Source organism: Eleutherodactylus coqui, chromosome 2 (genome assembly GCF_035609145.1).
Source record: "Eleutherodactylus coqui strain aEleCoq1 chromosome 2, aEleCoq1.hap1, whole genome shotgun sequence".
In the NCBI taxonomy this organism is placed as follows: domain Eukaryota; kingdom Metazoa; phylum Chordata; class Amphibia; order Anura; family Eleutherodactylidae; genus Eleutherodactylus; species Eleutherodactylus coqui.
The window spans coordinates 176,810,025-176,827,897 of record NC_089838.1 but is presented as its reverse complement, the minus strand read 5'-3'; the positions used below and the strand labels follow the sequence as shown (position 1 = coordinate 176,827,897).

The 17,873-nt window shown below is 40.6% G+C and overlaps 1 protein-coding gene across 5 annotated transcripts in view; it reads left to right on the top strand.

Annotated features, from left to right (window-relative positions):
• Nucleotides 1-17,873, top strand: part of MAGI2 (membrane associated guanylate kinase, WW and PDZ domain containing 2) — a 955,112-nt gene that overhangs the window by 822,743 nt on the left and 114,496 nt on the right. For all 5 annotated transcript variants that reach the window (XM_066592005.1, XM_066592007.1, XM_066592003.1 and 2 more), the window contains 2 exons: nucleotides 9,713-9,744; nucleotides 9,888-10,077. In XM_066592005.1, coding sequence (XP_066448102.1) covers nucleotides 9,713-9,744; nucleotides 9,888-10,077 — 222 coding nt within the window. The remainder of the gene's footprint in view (nucleotides 1-9,712; nucleotides 9,745-9,887; nucleotides 10,078-17,873) is intronic.

Here is a 17,873-nt window from a genome sequence, read left to right as displayed (position 1 = left end):
GAGAAGCTTAGTTTTGAAGACAGATTAAAATTTAGCAGTTTCCGATATTGGCTACTCAGTTCCTATAACTCTAATAATGCATTTTGGACTTACCAAGTCAATCCCATTTCTATGTAATTTAAGCTTCTTTTTATTTTCCAGAAGCTCTTTGGATAAATCAGACAAATGTTCTTGACTAATAGACCTCCTTCAGATGCACGTCATGCAGTGATATATTCACTCATTTCTGGTGCTCATAAACGGCATAATCTGTGTGATAGAACACTCTAGGCAATCAGATGCTCTGAAGGAGGTCTACTGACCAAAACGTTAACTTGTCTATTTAGATAAAGAGCTTCTGGAACATAAATGAATAAATAAGTTTAACAGCAGTTCCAAGTTTTAACCCTTTCCAATCCACTGTCTGACCTCTGAAGACATTATGATTTAAAGTTGTACAGCTCTGATGTTGGAAGACGTCCGTCGGGGTTCTCTTACTGTAAATTGCCAGCCTCTCTGCTATCGGAGCCTATCCAATGTGTCACCTCATGCAGTACTGGCTTTAGCCAGCAGATAGCGCCGTTGTATAACAGCAGAAAAAGAGTAAGCCCCCTAGAAAAACCAGGATACAAATTGGATTGGAAAGGGTTAATTTACATTCTCATGTGGGCCGAGAATCTATTCCCTGCACCTCAACTTCCAGGGTGCCGTGATTCGGTTTGCATTTTCCAACATTATAACGTGTCTTATTTTCTGTCCATGTGTCCAGTTTGCCCCCCTTTCCTATATCCCTATATATTTGTGTCTATCTCTACAATGTCCCTTGGTATCTATTCTTTTTCATAATTTTCTTCATATATTACATATCTCTATGTACATTCTGTACCTAAAGGTGTATACTACAGGGTACTTCTATTTGAAAGAAAATGTTTGGGGTTGTGTATGGAATTGTAGAATGTATGGTAGCTTTGTTGACCTAGTTTCAGGTAAAAACTATCCTATTTTTCAGACAAAGATGCATGTTAGAAGTCAAGATCTGAGGTCACAGTGTGATTCACCACTAAAGGACAATAGTTCCAGCCATGCTATAGTACGGTGTTTTACTTATGTACTCAACACTTTCCTCATATTCAGGAAAGGTATATTTTGCATATGGTATTATAAGATCTCTGCTCAAATCAAGTGTCAGGACTTGCTATTCAAATGTGCATATTAGGTCTCTTATTATATTGCCCTCTGGAGAAATGAATATGGCTCCTAAGAAATCCTGAGCCCAGAAACTTGTGGTGATGAATTTATATTTAAATGCATACAGTTCTTCAGGGTATGTTTAATGAGATTTGATGATTCAGTATGATGATTCAGTAATCCTATCCATTCCCTCCTAATTAGGTCTTGCTAGAATACTTATCTATTGGGACAGTTTTTGTTTTATCCTTTTGCATACCGCATACACTTCTGAAAAAAAAAGTACTCGTCCCTTGCTGGATGTCCACTATAATTACACATTTATTACACCAATGGCTTCTAAAATTCTGGACTTTAAAGCATACCTGCCATTATAACTTTTTTGCATTAATTAGCAGTGAACATATGAAACTTTAGAATATACTGTATTTTATATGTAATATTTCTACAAAAGTGCCATCTTATCTTCCAGCAGTATTTAGTGCCCACTAGTAGAAAAGAATAAATGCAAGACAGGAAGGAGGGGAAGGCTACAGCAATATCTTCCCTCATTGTGTCTATCTGAGACTCATGCTGGTAGAGAGGGGAAGGACAAAAAAGTAGGGCTCCCTTCGCACAGCAATATGACATTAACATGAGTGATTGTTGATTTTTATTTTAAGATTAGAGATGAGCGAGCATGCTCGGTTAAGGAAATTACTCGAGCGAGCATCAGTATTTTCGAGTAACGGCCTGCTCGTCCGAAAGGTTTCGTAAGGCGGTGGGGGAACGGGGGTGGAGATCTCTCTCTCTCTTTGCCCCAGTCCCCACTACTCCCCCTTGCAACCCCCCGCCGCCCCTCAAATCTTTTTAGTTGAGCAGGCAGTTACTCGAAAATGTCGATGCTCGCTCGAGTAATTTCCTTAACTGAGCATGCTCGCTCATCTCTAATTAAGATTTTGGACATTATACAAAAAAAATCTAATCAAAAGAAACCAAAGGAATCTAATAGCTGAATTATTATTGCATTGAATTAGAATGTCTCTCCAAAATTCTGTCCTGGGGCCAGACGTGGAGAGGGGTTCTATTAGTTCCAGGTCCTATTTTCAGCTGTCCAAATAGATTGACATAATGTTTACACTACTTAATCCCCACTTTGTTAGACTTCCAATGCACTGTACTTGCTTTCTGATTGGCCAGGGTTGCTCAAATGATCAGCACTGACCAATTAGAGAGCAGTGCAAAGTGTGCTTTTGATATTTAAATAATTGCTACATTCAAAAACGGGATCTGAAACTGGCAGATCAGAAGGGCTGCAGAGAAGAACTGCAGGTAATACATGCCCGAAAATGGAGGGTTTCTTTAAGCATCAGAGTAATTAAGAGACAATATCCTGTGTAAAAAAAAAAATGGAAAAGAGGCAAGACTTCAAATAAGTGTTGATAGAAAAAGTAAGTCTTTTATTCTTCCATCAGTGCCAACGTTTTTGTTCTTCTTTGGAGCCTAAACATCCCTCTTGGAGAAAAGCTCCAAGAGAGAGTTGAAACGTCATATTGGCACTGATGACTCAATAAGCGACTCCCTTTACTATCAACATATTTTGGGGGTGCTACCTCTTTTCCAAATTTTTATTATTGAAGTGACCTGTGGTCAGAGTCTGAGGCATACATGCTTACTACATATTCAGACTGTGCTGCAATTTTTTTTCTATTTTTCTATGTGAAAAATAACCCCTTATCATTACTAGCTGGCACCACCAACAAGAATCAAATATTCCTCTAATATTCATAATATTACTGTTGAGGAATCTTAACCTAGTTTCTTTTGCAGAAAAGCTCAATAGGGATTTCTACGTTTTATGGTTATTAATAGAGATGAGCAAGCGTACTCGGAAAAGCACTACTCGCTCGAGTAATTTGCTTTATCCGAGTATCGCTGTGCTCGTCCCTGAAGATTCGGGTGCCGCTGCGGCTGACAGGTGAGTCGCAGCGGGGAGCAGGGGAGAGCGGGCGGGAGAGAGGGAGAGAAAGATCTCCCCTCCGTTCCTCCCCGCTCTCCCCTGCAGCTCCCCGCTCCGTACCGGCACCCGAATCTTCAGGGACGAGCACAGCGATACTCGGATAAAGCAAATTACTCGAGCGAGTAGTGCTTTTCTGAGTACGCTCGCTCATCCCTAGTTATTAAGCTTATTCATTGTATGTAGAAAACGTATGGTACTTTGATATATTTTGTGTGTCAATTCTGCATAGTATATAAGAACCTGAGTCCTCACTAGCCTCATTCACTTGGCCATATGAAACGTCAGTGTGAAAACCCTGTATGCCAAAGGTAGGTCACCTGCCATTAGAAGAAAAGCAAATACGGGTTTTCTCATTTCCTCTTATACATGATCATCCCAATTTTGACACAAAATATACTGTACATCCGACACGCTGACCTTTTTATCAGGTCATCTGAAAGAGGTGAAGGGCCATTACACGGGACAATTATCACCAAAATGTGTTCAAACGAATGTAATTGAGCGATAATCAACCCATGTAAATACAAAAAATTCATTTACTATTTATTCACTTCTCATTATTGCTATCAGTCAGCATAAGAAACATGGCTGGATCGCGGGATTCTCGCTGAGTGTATAAAAATACATATAAAAAGTGAAGTGCTGAGCGAGAAGCCAGTGAAAAGCCTGTGATCTAGCAGTAATCTGCCTGCCTAAACGCTCTGCATGATGGTTAACAAACTTAGAGGGGATGTCAGCGCTTACGCAGCTGTATAGATGACTGTCGTCCTGCCAAAATTCCTAGTGTACAGACAGCGTTCAGAGAGCGCCTTAAGGTCGCCAATTGGTTGTTTAGCAGAACAGTTCTTATCCTCCAGACATGGGGAGAGCTGCATAAACAATTGGGGGTTTCTCTTGGCAGAGAATCTCCCCCAAACAGAAAAATATAGAAAAAGACTATCAATAAAAAGACGTCTGCGCTCTTGAACTGTAAAGTTTAGCAACCATGAGTGTCACAAAACCAGAAAAAGAATGGCACTTACTCGAGAGGAGGGGGGTATGATAACCAGAAAACCCCCTCTTTGAAGTATCGACTATGATATCAATAAGCCACGTCCCAGCCGCATCAACTTAAGAATATCAAACCTTTATTCCTAGTCGTGGTGGACGGTACAGGGGCAATGCGTTTCTGTGCTCTAAGGCACCTTGGATTGAAGAAGGTGCCAGTTCAAGAGCACAGACTTCTTTTTATTGATAGTCCCACCAAAATGGGACATTAGAGAGACCTGAAATTTTTGGTAATTTTTGTTTTTGATTAGTTGTCACTACATCCTAAGACCTCCCTCACACAGGCCTTTGCAGAAACACAGTGTTTTTTAACGCTGCGCTTAATGCAGATTTAGCCGGTTTTAGCAGTGCTGGCATTCTTTATGCACAGCTGAAAACGCAGCCAAGAATACTGAAAAAAAAACAATACTCCCCTAGCAGCTGCTGTCCGGGTCCCGGCTGCTGATCTCTGACGCTGCTCCAGGCTTCCCCTGCACTGACAGATGATCTACTGCTGTAAGCAAGTTTGAGAACCCCACCTTCAGCAATAGATTACTGTGACTGGTTTTCGGTGCTCACTCAATGTCCAATCACAGCCAATCATTGAATATCTCAGCCAATCAGAGCTTGCCGGCTCTGATTGGCTGAGACAGTCAATGAATGGCTGTGATTGGGCATCGGGCCAGCGCCGAGAATCAATCACAGCCATTCATTGACTGTCCCAACCAATCAGAGCCGGCAAGCTCTGATTGGCTAAGACAGTCAATGATTGGCTGTGATTGGTCATTGAGTGAGCGCCGAGAACCAATCACAGCAATCTCTTGCTGGAGGTGGGGTTCTCAAACCTCAAATTTTAATGGGCGACGGAGGGCTGAAAATGCCCAAAAATAGAACATGCATCGCTGTCAAAGCGCAGCGTTGGAAACGCTGCATTTTTTACGCTTGTTTTGAGCAGCTCCATTGAAATGAATGGGAGCATTGTACAGTGTTTAGCGCAGCGCTAAACGCTGTACAAAAACACCTGTGTGATGTAGGCCTTAGGGCTCATTCCCATGGACAAATGTGTACAATGCTGCAAGTCTCCTGCTGCATTGCACACCTTACAACCTATATGCTCTGCCATCTCTAACATCACAGACATGCGCAGTGTGTTTTTTTTCTTTTAATTGCCCACTCTGTTCAGAGCAGGAATGCATTTTGAAACGCTGCCCATATACAATGCATAGTAGCCCATTCAAGGGCTGTGGATGATACGCGGAGAAATAGAGCATGTTGTGATTTATTTCTCCTGTGTATCAATATGCAGTGCCAACACATGGGTGTGAATCGAAGAATGAAAGTCCATTGACTTTAATTGCCTCCATTCACTGCGGTGACAATTTGCACGTAATATTGGCAGGTCATCTATTCCTGGGGAACATTTCTCTCCACTTTGATATTATGGCTCTTGGTAGAAATAACTTTGTAGCTTTTTGATTCTGGCCAGACTGCTGCACTTTAGCATGTTTGCCACACTTTTTGGATTTCATTCTGGACCTAAATCAATTATTGCACATATTCCAATATACCAGAATTAAAGCAGCTATGCTAAGAAAAATTGGGGCTAAATAATATGTGATTTGAAAGTGATTGGTGCTAAGTAGTTATTAGATTTAAGACAGCAATTTTGTTGTTGGGGTAACTATGAACTCTGTGTTTTAACTCTAAACTTTTTGAATGTTGTGTATTGATCTGCATTGATCTTGGCTCTTCCTGCAGTTAGTATTTGCTAGTTTCTACAGTACAAAGTGACATTTTATTTATTTCCCTTATTATTTTGGGTTATCTTTGTTTTCCAGAAGCACACAAAATGAGAAAATGTTTCACCACCCTTTGCTATTTATCAAATCTGGCAGAATTATTATACTTTCAAGAAAACTACTGTACATCCAAATGTCACATTCACTGCGTCTTTTTATTAGTTTTTTTCCCGTCAGCCCTGCCTTTGTAAATTAGAGAAACTGTCAAGGACATGTAATAAACAGGAATTTTAGTCCTTAGACATAAATGTATGTCTTAAAGGTATAATTCCACATAAGACTAAAGTGAACTAATGGTAAAGATAGACTATGTAGGTTAAACTAAACCTGCTTATGACCTCAACATGAGACAAAAACGGCCAGGATAAGCACTTTAAGATTACACGATGTTTCTTACCTTCATTTAAGTCAGCGGTTCGGTAGCAGAAGCACAGGGGGTTGAGTGTACTCTGACCCCAAAAGTCTCAAGTAATGGAACTCAATTTCTTTGTCTCAATTGTTTGTTTTATACTGAAACAGAAAGTAGCATTACCAGCAGGAGTTTGTAACCAGTCATAATAAAATGCATTCACTGCTAAACATGGAGCTGCAGATATTATAAATGTAGGCTCACCTTTGTTACTGTATATTCAAGAGCTACATAAACTGTGATTTCCTAATATTCTTCTATTAGAATTATTCTCACTTTTAGTAATGGAAGTAATGTGACAGTCTTCATCACTTCAATCATGATTCTTCATGTCTTTTTTTTTCTTTTCTTTTTTTTAACCATTGATGTTAATGGGTGATGGATTTAGGAAAAAAAACTACTGCAGAGTGTGAACCCAATCAGCTGACACAGGCTGTTAATGAATAAATGTAGTAGCAAGTGGAGAAAAAAAAAAAAGTAGAGCGACACCAATAGTAGATGATTGTTGAGTACTATGAAGTTCTACACTCCCTATTGGAGCTGATGATGGGAAGTCCCCAAAGTATAAGCAGTCCCTATTATGGGATTATAGGTACAGCCAATTCACGTGAACACCACACCCACATTGGTGGGCATATCGACAACTGAATTATCAAAAATTAAAATAAAATACTGAGAGTAAGACGCAACCTGCTGTGATGTACAAAAGCACAAGTCCATAGACTACTTATATGACTTCTTAGTTTATTGATTGTATCAGCATAAGATAACAAACTTCAAGGCAATATGCCTCTTCTTCAGTAGTGCTGGGGCCACACGATATATTGTGCAATACAAATAAGTATATACAAAGCGTGGTTGTAGTCGGATATTACAAGGGTAAGTGTAAATGTAAAAGAGTGGAAAAAGTAGTAAAAGACAGAACAAGCACATGGATAAAACAAAGGGCAATAAAAATACATTATTACTTGTGAAATAGAGAGAGTGAGTTAATTGATTAGAATATCTTAATGCATAATGATAGCCCTATGAAAAAAACATTAGCAAATTCTACTGCAGTCTCCTTTTTTATAATTTTATCTATTTGATGTATTCATTTATTTATTTACCTATTAATTCATTCACCCACCTATTGCCTTTTACTGTCTTTTCCTACCTTCTCCATCTACTTTATATTTACACTTACCTTCCGAATATCCAACTGTGACCACGTTTTGTATATTCTTTGTATTTTTGATAGTTTCATTTATGAATATAGGCTGCCAATTTCTGCTTTTTTGTGGAGTTATTTCGAATTACTAAAAAATGCTCAAACCTATAGAGTGCCTCTTTATGTTTCTATTTTCTAATTACTGTATATACTCAAGTATAAGCCGAGTTTTTCAGCACTTTTTTTGTGCTGAAAAAGCCCCCTTCAGCTTATACTCGAGTGAGGTAAAAAAATAACAAAAAAAAACAAAACAATACTTACTTCCTAGCCGCCATCTGTGTTCCCGGCACGATGGTCTCCCCAGCAGTGCGGCAAACTGCTTAAGACTTCTCCCCGCTGTCATCTCCCTGCTCGTCTTTGATTTCCCCAGCCATCAGCGCTGTGTAAGTAAACGCTGTGATTGGATCAAGTGCCAGACAATCACAGCCATTCAGTGAATGGCATCACTTAATGGCTGTGATTGGTGTATCGAGTGCCAGCTGTGATTGGTTGACGCTCGATCCAATCACAGCACTTACTTACACAGTGCTGACGGCGGAGGAGTTCAAAGACTAGCAGGGAGATGACAGCGGGGAGAAGTCTCAAGCAGCTTGCCGCACCGCCGGGGAGAGCATCACGCCGGGGACACAGACGCCAGCTTGAAGATGAGTATTGCAGTTTTTTTTTTTTACCTAGCATATGCTCGAGTATAGCTAGGCCAATACTTGAGTCAATAAGTTTTACCAGTTTTTTGTGGTAAAACTTATTCACTTGGCTTATACTCGGGTCGGCTAATACTCAAGTATATACGGTATATATTTTCATATTCTATTTTCTTTACATGATAAAAAAAGGCTTTTTGAAATATTTTGACTTCTAAGTGCAATTCGATCTAAATTGATCTAAAGATATGGCTCCAATGTGAATATAAGTAATGCCCATCTGAAAGAAGCCTTAGGTTGCATGTTTTATACTACTGATCCATACATACTACATATACCGACGTGTTACATAGATTATTCTCCAGTAGATGCAAAGAACTATCCAGTGCAACTTGCCACATATCAAGTCAGAGGCATCTTAATGTCAGAAGTCTCTTTACAACATGTGTACTAGTCCTTAGAATAGATTTGTTTGAAACTCCAGTCAGATGAAAATTTAGCAATACATCTCAATGACCGTGGTTTGAGCCATTTATACACAGCGATATTTGGAAAAGTGATCAAGTAGTTGCTGATTGTTGTGATTGCAGTGATCAGTTCTATAAGAACTGCATATAGCAGTTTTAGGGTGATTACACACATATACGCTTTTCATAGCATTGATCATGTTTCTAAGTCAGGTTATTTCCATATTTTGTGTTACATTCAAGTCTATAGTAAAGTATTAAAGGCGCTACGTGTTTTCTTTTTCTCTATGCTGTGTTGGTTGCTGTTTTCCTTCTTTTTTTCTGAGGGTCAGTTTCATTTTTTTAAACACAGCATGCTCTCTGTATGGCTTTTTTTTTCTGGCAGTTTTCCAAAAAGCTTCTCTATGGGACATGAAAAACATCAGAAAACAAAACGCCGGTTACAAATGTAATAAGTTAAACATGATGAAGAAAAAAAGAAAAGATAATTGTATTAAGGAGGCCTTGGTGTGATTTTAACACACACACACAGGTATACTGTGTTTTGCCAACCACCCCCATTCCGAAAAAACTGGAACTACATGCATTAGCCCACTTTACATGCAGTTTTGTATAAGCCATGCCATAGTTTTGGGAAGACAAATATACTGCTTTTTTTTCCTCTATTAAATCTTCGCTATAATTGAAATGCAAAATCTAAGCATTACTCTTACACAGAAAATCAAACCTTGTGGTACTCCTTAATTTTCTTCTGTTTCTATAAAGACTTCTTAATGAGTTGCTTCTCACTGTTTGACCCCAGATCACTCTGTGAAAGGTCCTGGAAGGGCTGTAATGAAACTATCCCTGTAGGGTAGGGTATGAGTCTTCTACCTGCTTTGGCTACATAACATCATTATTACTTCAATACAGCGTAGTATCACAATTGCATCTAAAATAAAAATAACCACAATACTAACTAGACCTAATAGTGTCACTGTTTCATTGCTTTCAGGTTTCTTCTCTCCATGGAAAAGTTCCAAGCCTGTGAGTTACTTTTTATTTGTATACATTTTGTTATTCTAGATGTTATAGATTTTTGCAGCTTATTAAGAAGATGCTAATGTGCTGTTGCTTTAAATAACAAACACATTAGCAAACATTGAAAAATAGAAATTCTTGTATTGCAGATGATGGAACGGTGGGAAAATCAAGGAAGCCCCCAAACTAGTTTATCAGCACCATCACTACCGCCAAATCTCCCCTACCCACCAACGCTACATAGAAGTTCATTTCCTGATTCTACAGATGCCTTTGATCCAAGAAAACCTGACCCTTACGAACTCTATGAGAAATCAAGAGCAATCTATGAAAGTAGGCGTAAGTATTATTACTTCTGTACTAAAAATAGCCTGCAACCGCACCAAAAAAATTTAAATTTCACTTAAATATTACAACTAAATACTCTAAAGGAAATTAATAAATATATACAAAAATTTCTAACTTGATCTCTACAATTAGAAGATTATCAAGGCTATTTTACCAGCATCTAAGTGTGCTATGGAGGCTATTTTTGCTGCATTATGTCATTACAGATTCACAGCTTTAATCAATGATTTATAGTAATAAGGTGCATACGGATTTCAGTAACCTATTTTTTAATTGTGTAATTAAAGATCACTTTCAATTGCAGAAATGTCCAAGCTGGCTGGATTTTTTTATTCTTTATTTTAATAGTTGTCTGCTTCCCTTAATGATCAGCTGATCACAGGACTGTACATTTCTAGGACACCAAGCGGTCAGCTAAAAGGGGGAGCAAGCAGTTGCTGCCATTCTTTGGTTGGCAATACTACTGTAATTCCCCCTGCAATGTCTGATGTAGAATGTAGAAATCTATGGCCAGTGGCAACTTCTCCCAGAGGTTTGCCGAGAGTTTCAGATCTCTGACCCAAGATGGACTGGTGAAATTTGAGAAAGACATTGACCATTCCTTTTAATGTTTATATTTTAATTGCTGACATTATCAGTTTACTGGAAAAACTGATTTTAAAAAGTATTTAAAAAATTAGTAACTTTAAAGGAGCTATTCTTCTGAGCTACTGCTTCGATCCGTTAATGTTGCAGGGGAAGTTGCCATCAGCTGATCATTTCTCCTGCAGTGTCAATGGCTGAATACATGGGTAACCGTAGTCCATTGGAATGAGATCCTACCTCTATGATATCCATGTACCCTGATAGATTGTGATTACCTCTTAAAAGGTTTGTCCCATCAGGTGTAGATACCATTCAAAAAGGCTTGTGCAATGAAAAATAATGTGCAAGAACACATTTTGTAAAATAGGTTTATATTTTCATGTCCGAGCTAAAGTAAATAAAATGTCAAGAGTTGAGGATTATATTTCTATATAATGCTTAACTGTGTTTTTATATGTTTAAAACATATGTGGTTTACTTTAGAGACCATTGTGTGGCCTTATGAACTCAACTAGCTCAGTTTAGGGTGGTTTCATATACAGTATTAGGGATTATTCAGACGGGCGTATATCAGGCGGGTTTTCATGCCCTGCCGATGTACGCTGCCCCTCTCTGCAAAGGGAGGAGGCAGGACGAGTGGGAGCTAGTGCACTGGGCTCCCGCCCCCTCTCTGCCCCTCATCACAGTTTGCAATAGGAGCCGCGGAGCTAAGTTCTGCCTCGTCCCGCCCCTCCTATTGCAAACAGTGTCGAGGGGCGAGAGGCGGCGGGAGCTCAGTGCACCAGCTCCCGTCCCGCCTCCTCCCTTTGCAGAGAAAGGCAGCGTATATCTGCTGGGCGTGAAAACCAGACCAATATACGCCCATCTGAATAAGCCCTAAATGACCAAGCTTTTTTGCTTTTTTCCATTTTTGTTCACACCCCCCCCCCCCCCGATTAAAAAAAAAATCATAGCTCTTTTATTTATCCATCGACTTAGCTGTATGAGGGCCTGTTTTTTGCGGGACGAGTTGTATTTTTCAATGGTGCTATTTAATGTACCACATAATGAACTGAAAAACTTTTTAAAAATTCCAAGTGGAGAGAAATGGGGAAAAAAACAACATTCCACCATCTTTCGGTGCGTCTTGTTTCTACGATGCACAAATTGCAACAAAAATGACATGATAACTTTATTCTATGGGTCTGTACGAATACTACGATACCAAACTTGTAAAGTTTTTTGGGGTTTTTTTTTTCTGTAATCCTTTTTATTTATTTATTTTTTTAAGATATTTAATTTTTTTAAATTATTTTTTGTCTCCATCTTCTGTGCACAAGAACTTTTTTATTTTTCTGTTGAAATAGTTGTGAGAGGGCTCATTTTATGCCATATGACCTGTAGTTTCCGTTCGTACCATTTTTGAATACATATGACTTTTTGATCGCATTTTATTAGATTATTAAGCAAGTAGCTCATTTACAGGAGTTTGTATTGCAAAATGTAGAACAAAGAAGGGTGTAATAGTCTAATAACAGTGGACAATGCCCTACATTACACCTGATTGCTGTAGAAAAGTAACAAATCATTACAAAGTCTAAGGGTGCTGTTACGACCAGCGGGTGTAGACCCACTGTGCCAACTAACTGGTTTTGGCTAAACCTGAGGGCATTATCCTGGTGGCTTCCTGGTATTCATCCTGTACAGGGATCTGGCATCTGCTGCATGGAGCCAACTAGGCCACTACCTCCTGTGGTAGTCCCGCTGTAGTTTGCAGCTGACCCACGGGTGTCCGCGACACTGGTGCAATGCACCACAAGATAGGCTGAAGCGCACAAGTAGGATACAGATCGATGGCAGAGCTGGCGGCGTTTAAACGAGATCCGGGTCACAAGTCTAAGAGCCAGGGCAGGCAGAGTTCAGGCAAGTCCAAATAACAAATCCAAGGGTCGGTGCACGAGAATCAAACACAGGATAGAGAGCTAGACACCAATGAACACCAAAGTTGTGGTAAGGTGGAGCATCTCTGGCCCAGTTGAATAGGAGCGAGCGTGACAGCTCATTATTTTGCAGCTGGGATAGGGGCACTGGGGAGGATTAAATCCAACAGTGCTAAAGGAAAGTGCAAGTAAGGCCACATGATACAGGGAATGCAGGGCGACCCCCAACAGGTGCTTTTAGATGGAGCAATCATCGCTGAAAAAATTGTTCAAACAGGCGAAAGTGAACAATAATCGTTCGGTATAAACGAGAGCCAATGACTGAAGAACAAACTAGAATAGTTTGCTTTTCGCTCATCCGTTTCATGCAGGTATAAAACCATTGTTGGCTCGTTTGCTTGTCGTTTGGTTTAAACAGCAATTGTTCAGTCTTTCACATTTGCTTATACAGCCTGAATGATCCTGTCTAAACAGACTGCTCGAGAGCAAACGAGCTACTGACTACTGACAGCCAGGCTCCTGCTCGTGGGCTGCATTCACACGAACATATATCGGCTCAGTTTTCAGGGCGAGCCGATATACGTCATCCTGATCTGCAGGGGGGGGGATGGAAGAGCCAGGAGCAGGAACTGAGCTCCTGCCTCCTCTCTGCCTCCTCTCCGCCCCTCTGCACTATTTGCAATGAAAGGAGGTGGGACAGGGGCGGGGCTAAGTGGTGAAAATTAGCCCCCGCCTCTCCCTATTGCAAATAGTGCAGAGGGGCGGAGAGGAGGCAGAGAGGGGGCAGGAGCTCAGTTCCTGCTCCCGGCTCTTCCATCCTCCCCCCCCCCCCTGCAGATGAGGATGACGTATATCGGCTCGGCGTGAAAACCGAGCCAATATACATTCGTGGGAATGCAGCCTAACTGCCATATGTGGAGAAACCTCAGATCCTGGCAGTTTAATTCCTTACATGCCACAGTCAATAGCTCACTACAGCATTTAAGCACATGACAGGAAGAGGGGGTTCCTTCTGCCACCCATCTGCACCCCTCAGTGCGACTGCAAGGTAACAATAGGTTCACATGGAAGCTGGAAGCCTGACAAAGGCCTCCATGTTGGCCATGTAACTCTGCGTATTAGGCCCTGCTTTCAACAGAGTCTAGTAGGCTGCTGCCATGGGCTTAGTAGAATGCACTACATAAATAATGCAGCATACTCACTGTTCTAGCGATCAAACTATGGCAACTTCAAATCTACTTGAGGGAATAAAAAATAGCATAAAAAAAGTTCAGTAAAGCTTGATTTAAGATTTTTTTTTTTTTTAATTCAGTTTTAAAAAAATATGGATCCCCCCACCCCCACGAAAACCCTTTCTCGATGGATAAAGAAAGGAAAATGCTAGAAAAGCATCACATTATGGGTATTACCAAATTCTTAACGACCCAGACAATGAAAATATTTTGTTATTTATTGCACATGGTGAACGCCATAAAACTAATTTAAAAAACTAAAAGGAGAAGTGCTATTTTTCTTTTGTTAGCATCCCAAATAATACAATAAAAAGCAATCCAAAAGTCACCAGTACCTCAAAATGATAGCAAGAAAAAAATAACTCTCCCCGCAAAAAACAAGTCCTCACAGAGCTCTTTCTCCACATATAACAATGCTATCAATGTTAGAATGCAGCAATGCAGATTCAATAGTTTTTCTTTAAAAATGAGTGCTTATTGTGCAAAAGTAGTAGAAAATAAAGAAATCTACATAAACTTCGTATCACAGTAATGTGCTGATCCAAATAAAGAAAATCATCATGTTATTTTTACCGAATGGTGAACATAACCCGAAACAATGGAGGAATTTTTGAGGGTTTTTTTCCATCCCCCCCCCCCCCCCCTCAAAAAAAAGTAATAAAATTTATACAATGTTATATGTGTGCCCCACTGCCCCGCAGCGCAGACTAGAATAAATCCCGCCAGGCACACACGGTCACCGGCCGGGCATCGGGACGGATTCTGCTGTGGGATCCCGCATGCTGAGATCCGACCTGGCTGTGTGCATTCGGCCTAACATAGATGAACTGTATTGTAAGAGACGTTATATATAGACATTATGTTGATATTGAACACATCGTATAACACTAAAAACAGCGCAGTATAGGTCCTGGAATTGGAGTACATACTTGTGGTCCAAAGTGAAAAATACACAAAAATGGAGGTTAACCGAGTTAGACCTCATCCACATGGGCTTATAACTGTCAGATCCACATTGGCCGAGCCTAAAAGTTCTGCCATGGATTTTCGTGCAAATCCGTACACCGATTTAATCCCAATCAATGGGGATAATCTGTATGCAGCCAGCTAGAAGCGGTTTCACAGCCAAGAGTTGATATGTCAATGGTTTTCTTTCCACAATATGCATGTGAAAAAAGTCCACGATGTATGAACTACAGCACAGATTCTCATAGCATTCAGTAGATGCTAAAATGGGGCACATGTTGGCGCAAATCTGAACCAAAATTCTGCCATGTGAACAGACCTCTAGCCAATTGCATGTGTTGTATTTGTACTGTAAGTCTACAGCGTCTGACTGCCGTGCCATAAGCTGGCATCTCTATTAAAGTCACAATTCAGCAGCCATTGCAAACAACCTCAATAGACCAACCCTGGAGTTATATTAGCTGGATTTTTTTCTGCTCCTTTCTATTTCTTAATTAGTTCCGCTAAACCTGTGTCCAAATGCCCCCACTTGGTATTTGCCTTTTTCCTCCAGCATAGACTGTGTAACCTATCATACAGTTTGCTGTCAATACAAGACTGAACAGTGAGCTTCGCTCTGGAAGAACTAAGCTAACCCTGGCTGTGTTACAAGAGCCTACCTTGTATAGTCAGTTGCAATGAAATCCATCTACTTATTCCGCATGTATCTGATTACTTTTATTTTATAATCAGTGTTTTTTGTAACATTTGAAGTTCAGGCCTATTAATCATTATTGAATGAAAGCGTGCTGGCATGTCATTAAGTACTGCGGTCGCTGGCATTAGTTTAGGTGAATGCACTACTGCCAGAATCTTTCTAAGTGAGACATCAATCATATACTCTCAGATGAGGTGTTAGAAACTGCGGCAGCGCTGCACTGCCAAGCTCATTTCTAAGGAGAAAACAACATTGATTTTGCTCTCTGTACAATGTATTATATTTTGTTTCTGTTAATAAGCTAAACTACACTTAGGAAAACCTCACAGTTGGCATCTAATGTCTGCTGCTAAAAAGCATTAGTGTGAAGTCTATCACACATGTCCTCCAATGGACCCCGAGCGCTGCTCTATAGGCAGGTGGGCTTTTTAATGCATGAATTTGCATTGCAAATGAAATGGGTATGATCTAAAAAGCATTATAACGTGTAACCTAAATTATAATTCTGTAGAATATTATGTGTAGTTCAGTCTTTGTTACGGTGCTTACAGGTGTTTTGTATCCTTCTGAATTAATTTGGTGTCCGTGTGGATATTATCTTGATTACTTTGTGTGACGCAGATTGCATTTTTCGTATCAATTTTCAGCACGTGAAAAAGTGTCCCTTTTTCAAATTGTAGGTCTCTAAGCAACAAATTATATTATTTACAAACATTGCATATTTGTTGGAAAAATTTCTGCAATTGTTCCATTCATCCTAATGGCATTTACAAAAATCCATGTGCATGCTACAAAAAAAAAACAACCCCGTTCATGTGTATGTAATAGAAATTAATGTGATGAATCAGCTGCACATGAATGTATAGAAACCTTAGATATCACCCATTGACATGTTTGAGTGGATGGTGGTTCTCCCCTCTGTCAGTGGGCAGTATGTCCTTAGAGGGTTGTCCCACGTCTAGCTGTTTTGCTGCAGAAAGTTGACAGCTTCGTACATTGCGCAGAGACCCAGGTGAGTGAGTCTTATTGAAGTGAATGGGGCTCTGCTTGCAGTACTAACTTTCTGCAGCACAACTGCTAGAAGTATGACAAACCCTTTAATCGTAGCATAGAGATTGCAGTGTACACATATGCTTTAGCACTGGCCACTCACCATGAATACCTGGTGCATCATAATTATGTCATATCTGGAAATTCAAGGAAGCTCCTGGGGAATCTGCTTCTGTGTATTTTTTGTCATTCTGCTTCTCCCATATATATAATAAGAACCTGTACACATCAGCATTGGAGATCCCATTCAGAGCCGCCATCACTGATATATATTAAAATGCAGGACCAAATAGTGCTGCATGTAGCACTATTTCATCCCATAAAATGCCTGCTTTGACATAACCAGAACCTTATAGTCAATGGAGTTCGTTCAGAGCCTTCCGGTTCCGTCATAAGATTGATCTGTCTGGCCAGTGGCTGCTATAATGGAGCTAAAATATAGAACCCAAAATGCAGGTTTGAAAAAGTCCTAAGCAGGGGGCGTATCTAAAGGCTCATGGGCCTGGGTGAAATTGTTATCTTGGGACCCCCCCCCCCCCAACTTCTCTTAACTCCTTAATGCAGAGGCATAACTTGAGGCTCCTGGGCCCTAATACAAAACCTGTAACAGGTCCCAAAACGTCCCCCTGCGACGTTCAAGCCCTATACCACCCCCCTGCAGTGAGTGGCTGGCGAGATTAGGTGTCACCCAAGTATTAAAATCTGCCCCTCCCACGGCTCGCCACAGATGCATTCTGACATAGTTCAGGGAAAGTGTTGTTGATGCCGGAGCTGCTATAGGGAGAGCGTTAGGAGTGATTTTAGGTTTCAAGAACCCCAACGGTCCTTCTTAGGCCATAGAAATCGCAGATCGCACCTATGTGCGATCTGCGATTTCTGTTCTCTTCTCTATATGCGCTCAATGGGGCCGGCGGCAGCAGCGCCGACCCCATGGAGAACATATAGAAGACAAATCATTCTTCTCTGCCACAGCTGTTACAGCTGTGGCAGAGAAGAACGATGTTTGCCCATTGAATTCAATGGAGCCGGCAATACAGCAGGTTCCACTGAAAGCAATGGGCTGCCGGCGATCGCTGGATGAATTGTCGGGAAGGGCTTAAATATAGAAGCCCTTCCCTGCAATTCATCCAGAAATGTGTTACAATAAAAATATATACCGGCGTATAAGGCAACGGGGCGTATAAGATGACCCCCCAACTGTCACCTTATACGCCGGTAATACAGCGGAGCAAAGAATAAAAATCATTACTCACTTCACCAGGCGTTCTGCGGTGCTCCTGCAGGCTGTCGCTCCCTCCTGGTCCCCGGCAGAGCATTGCTTTCTCTACGAAGGGCTTT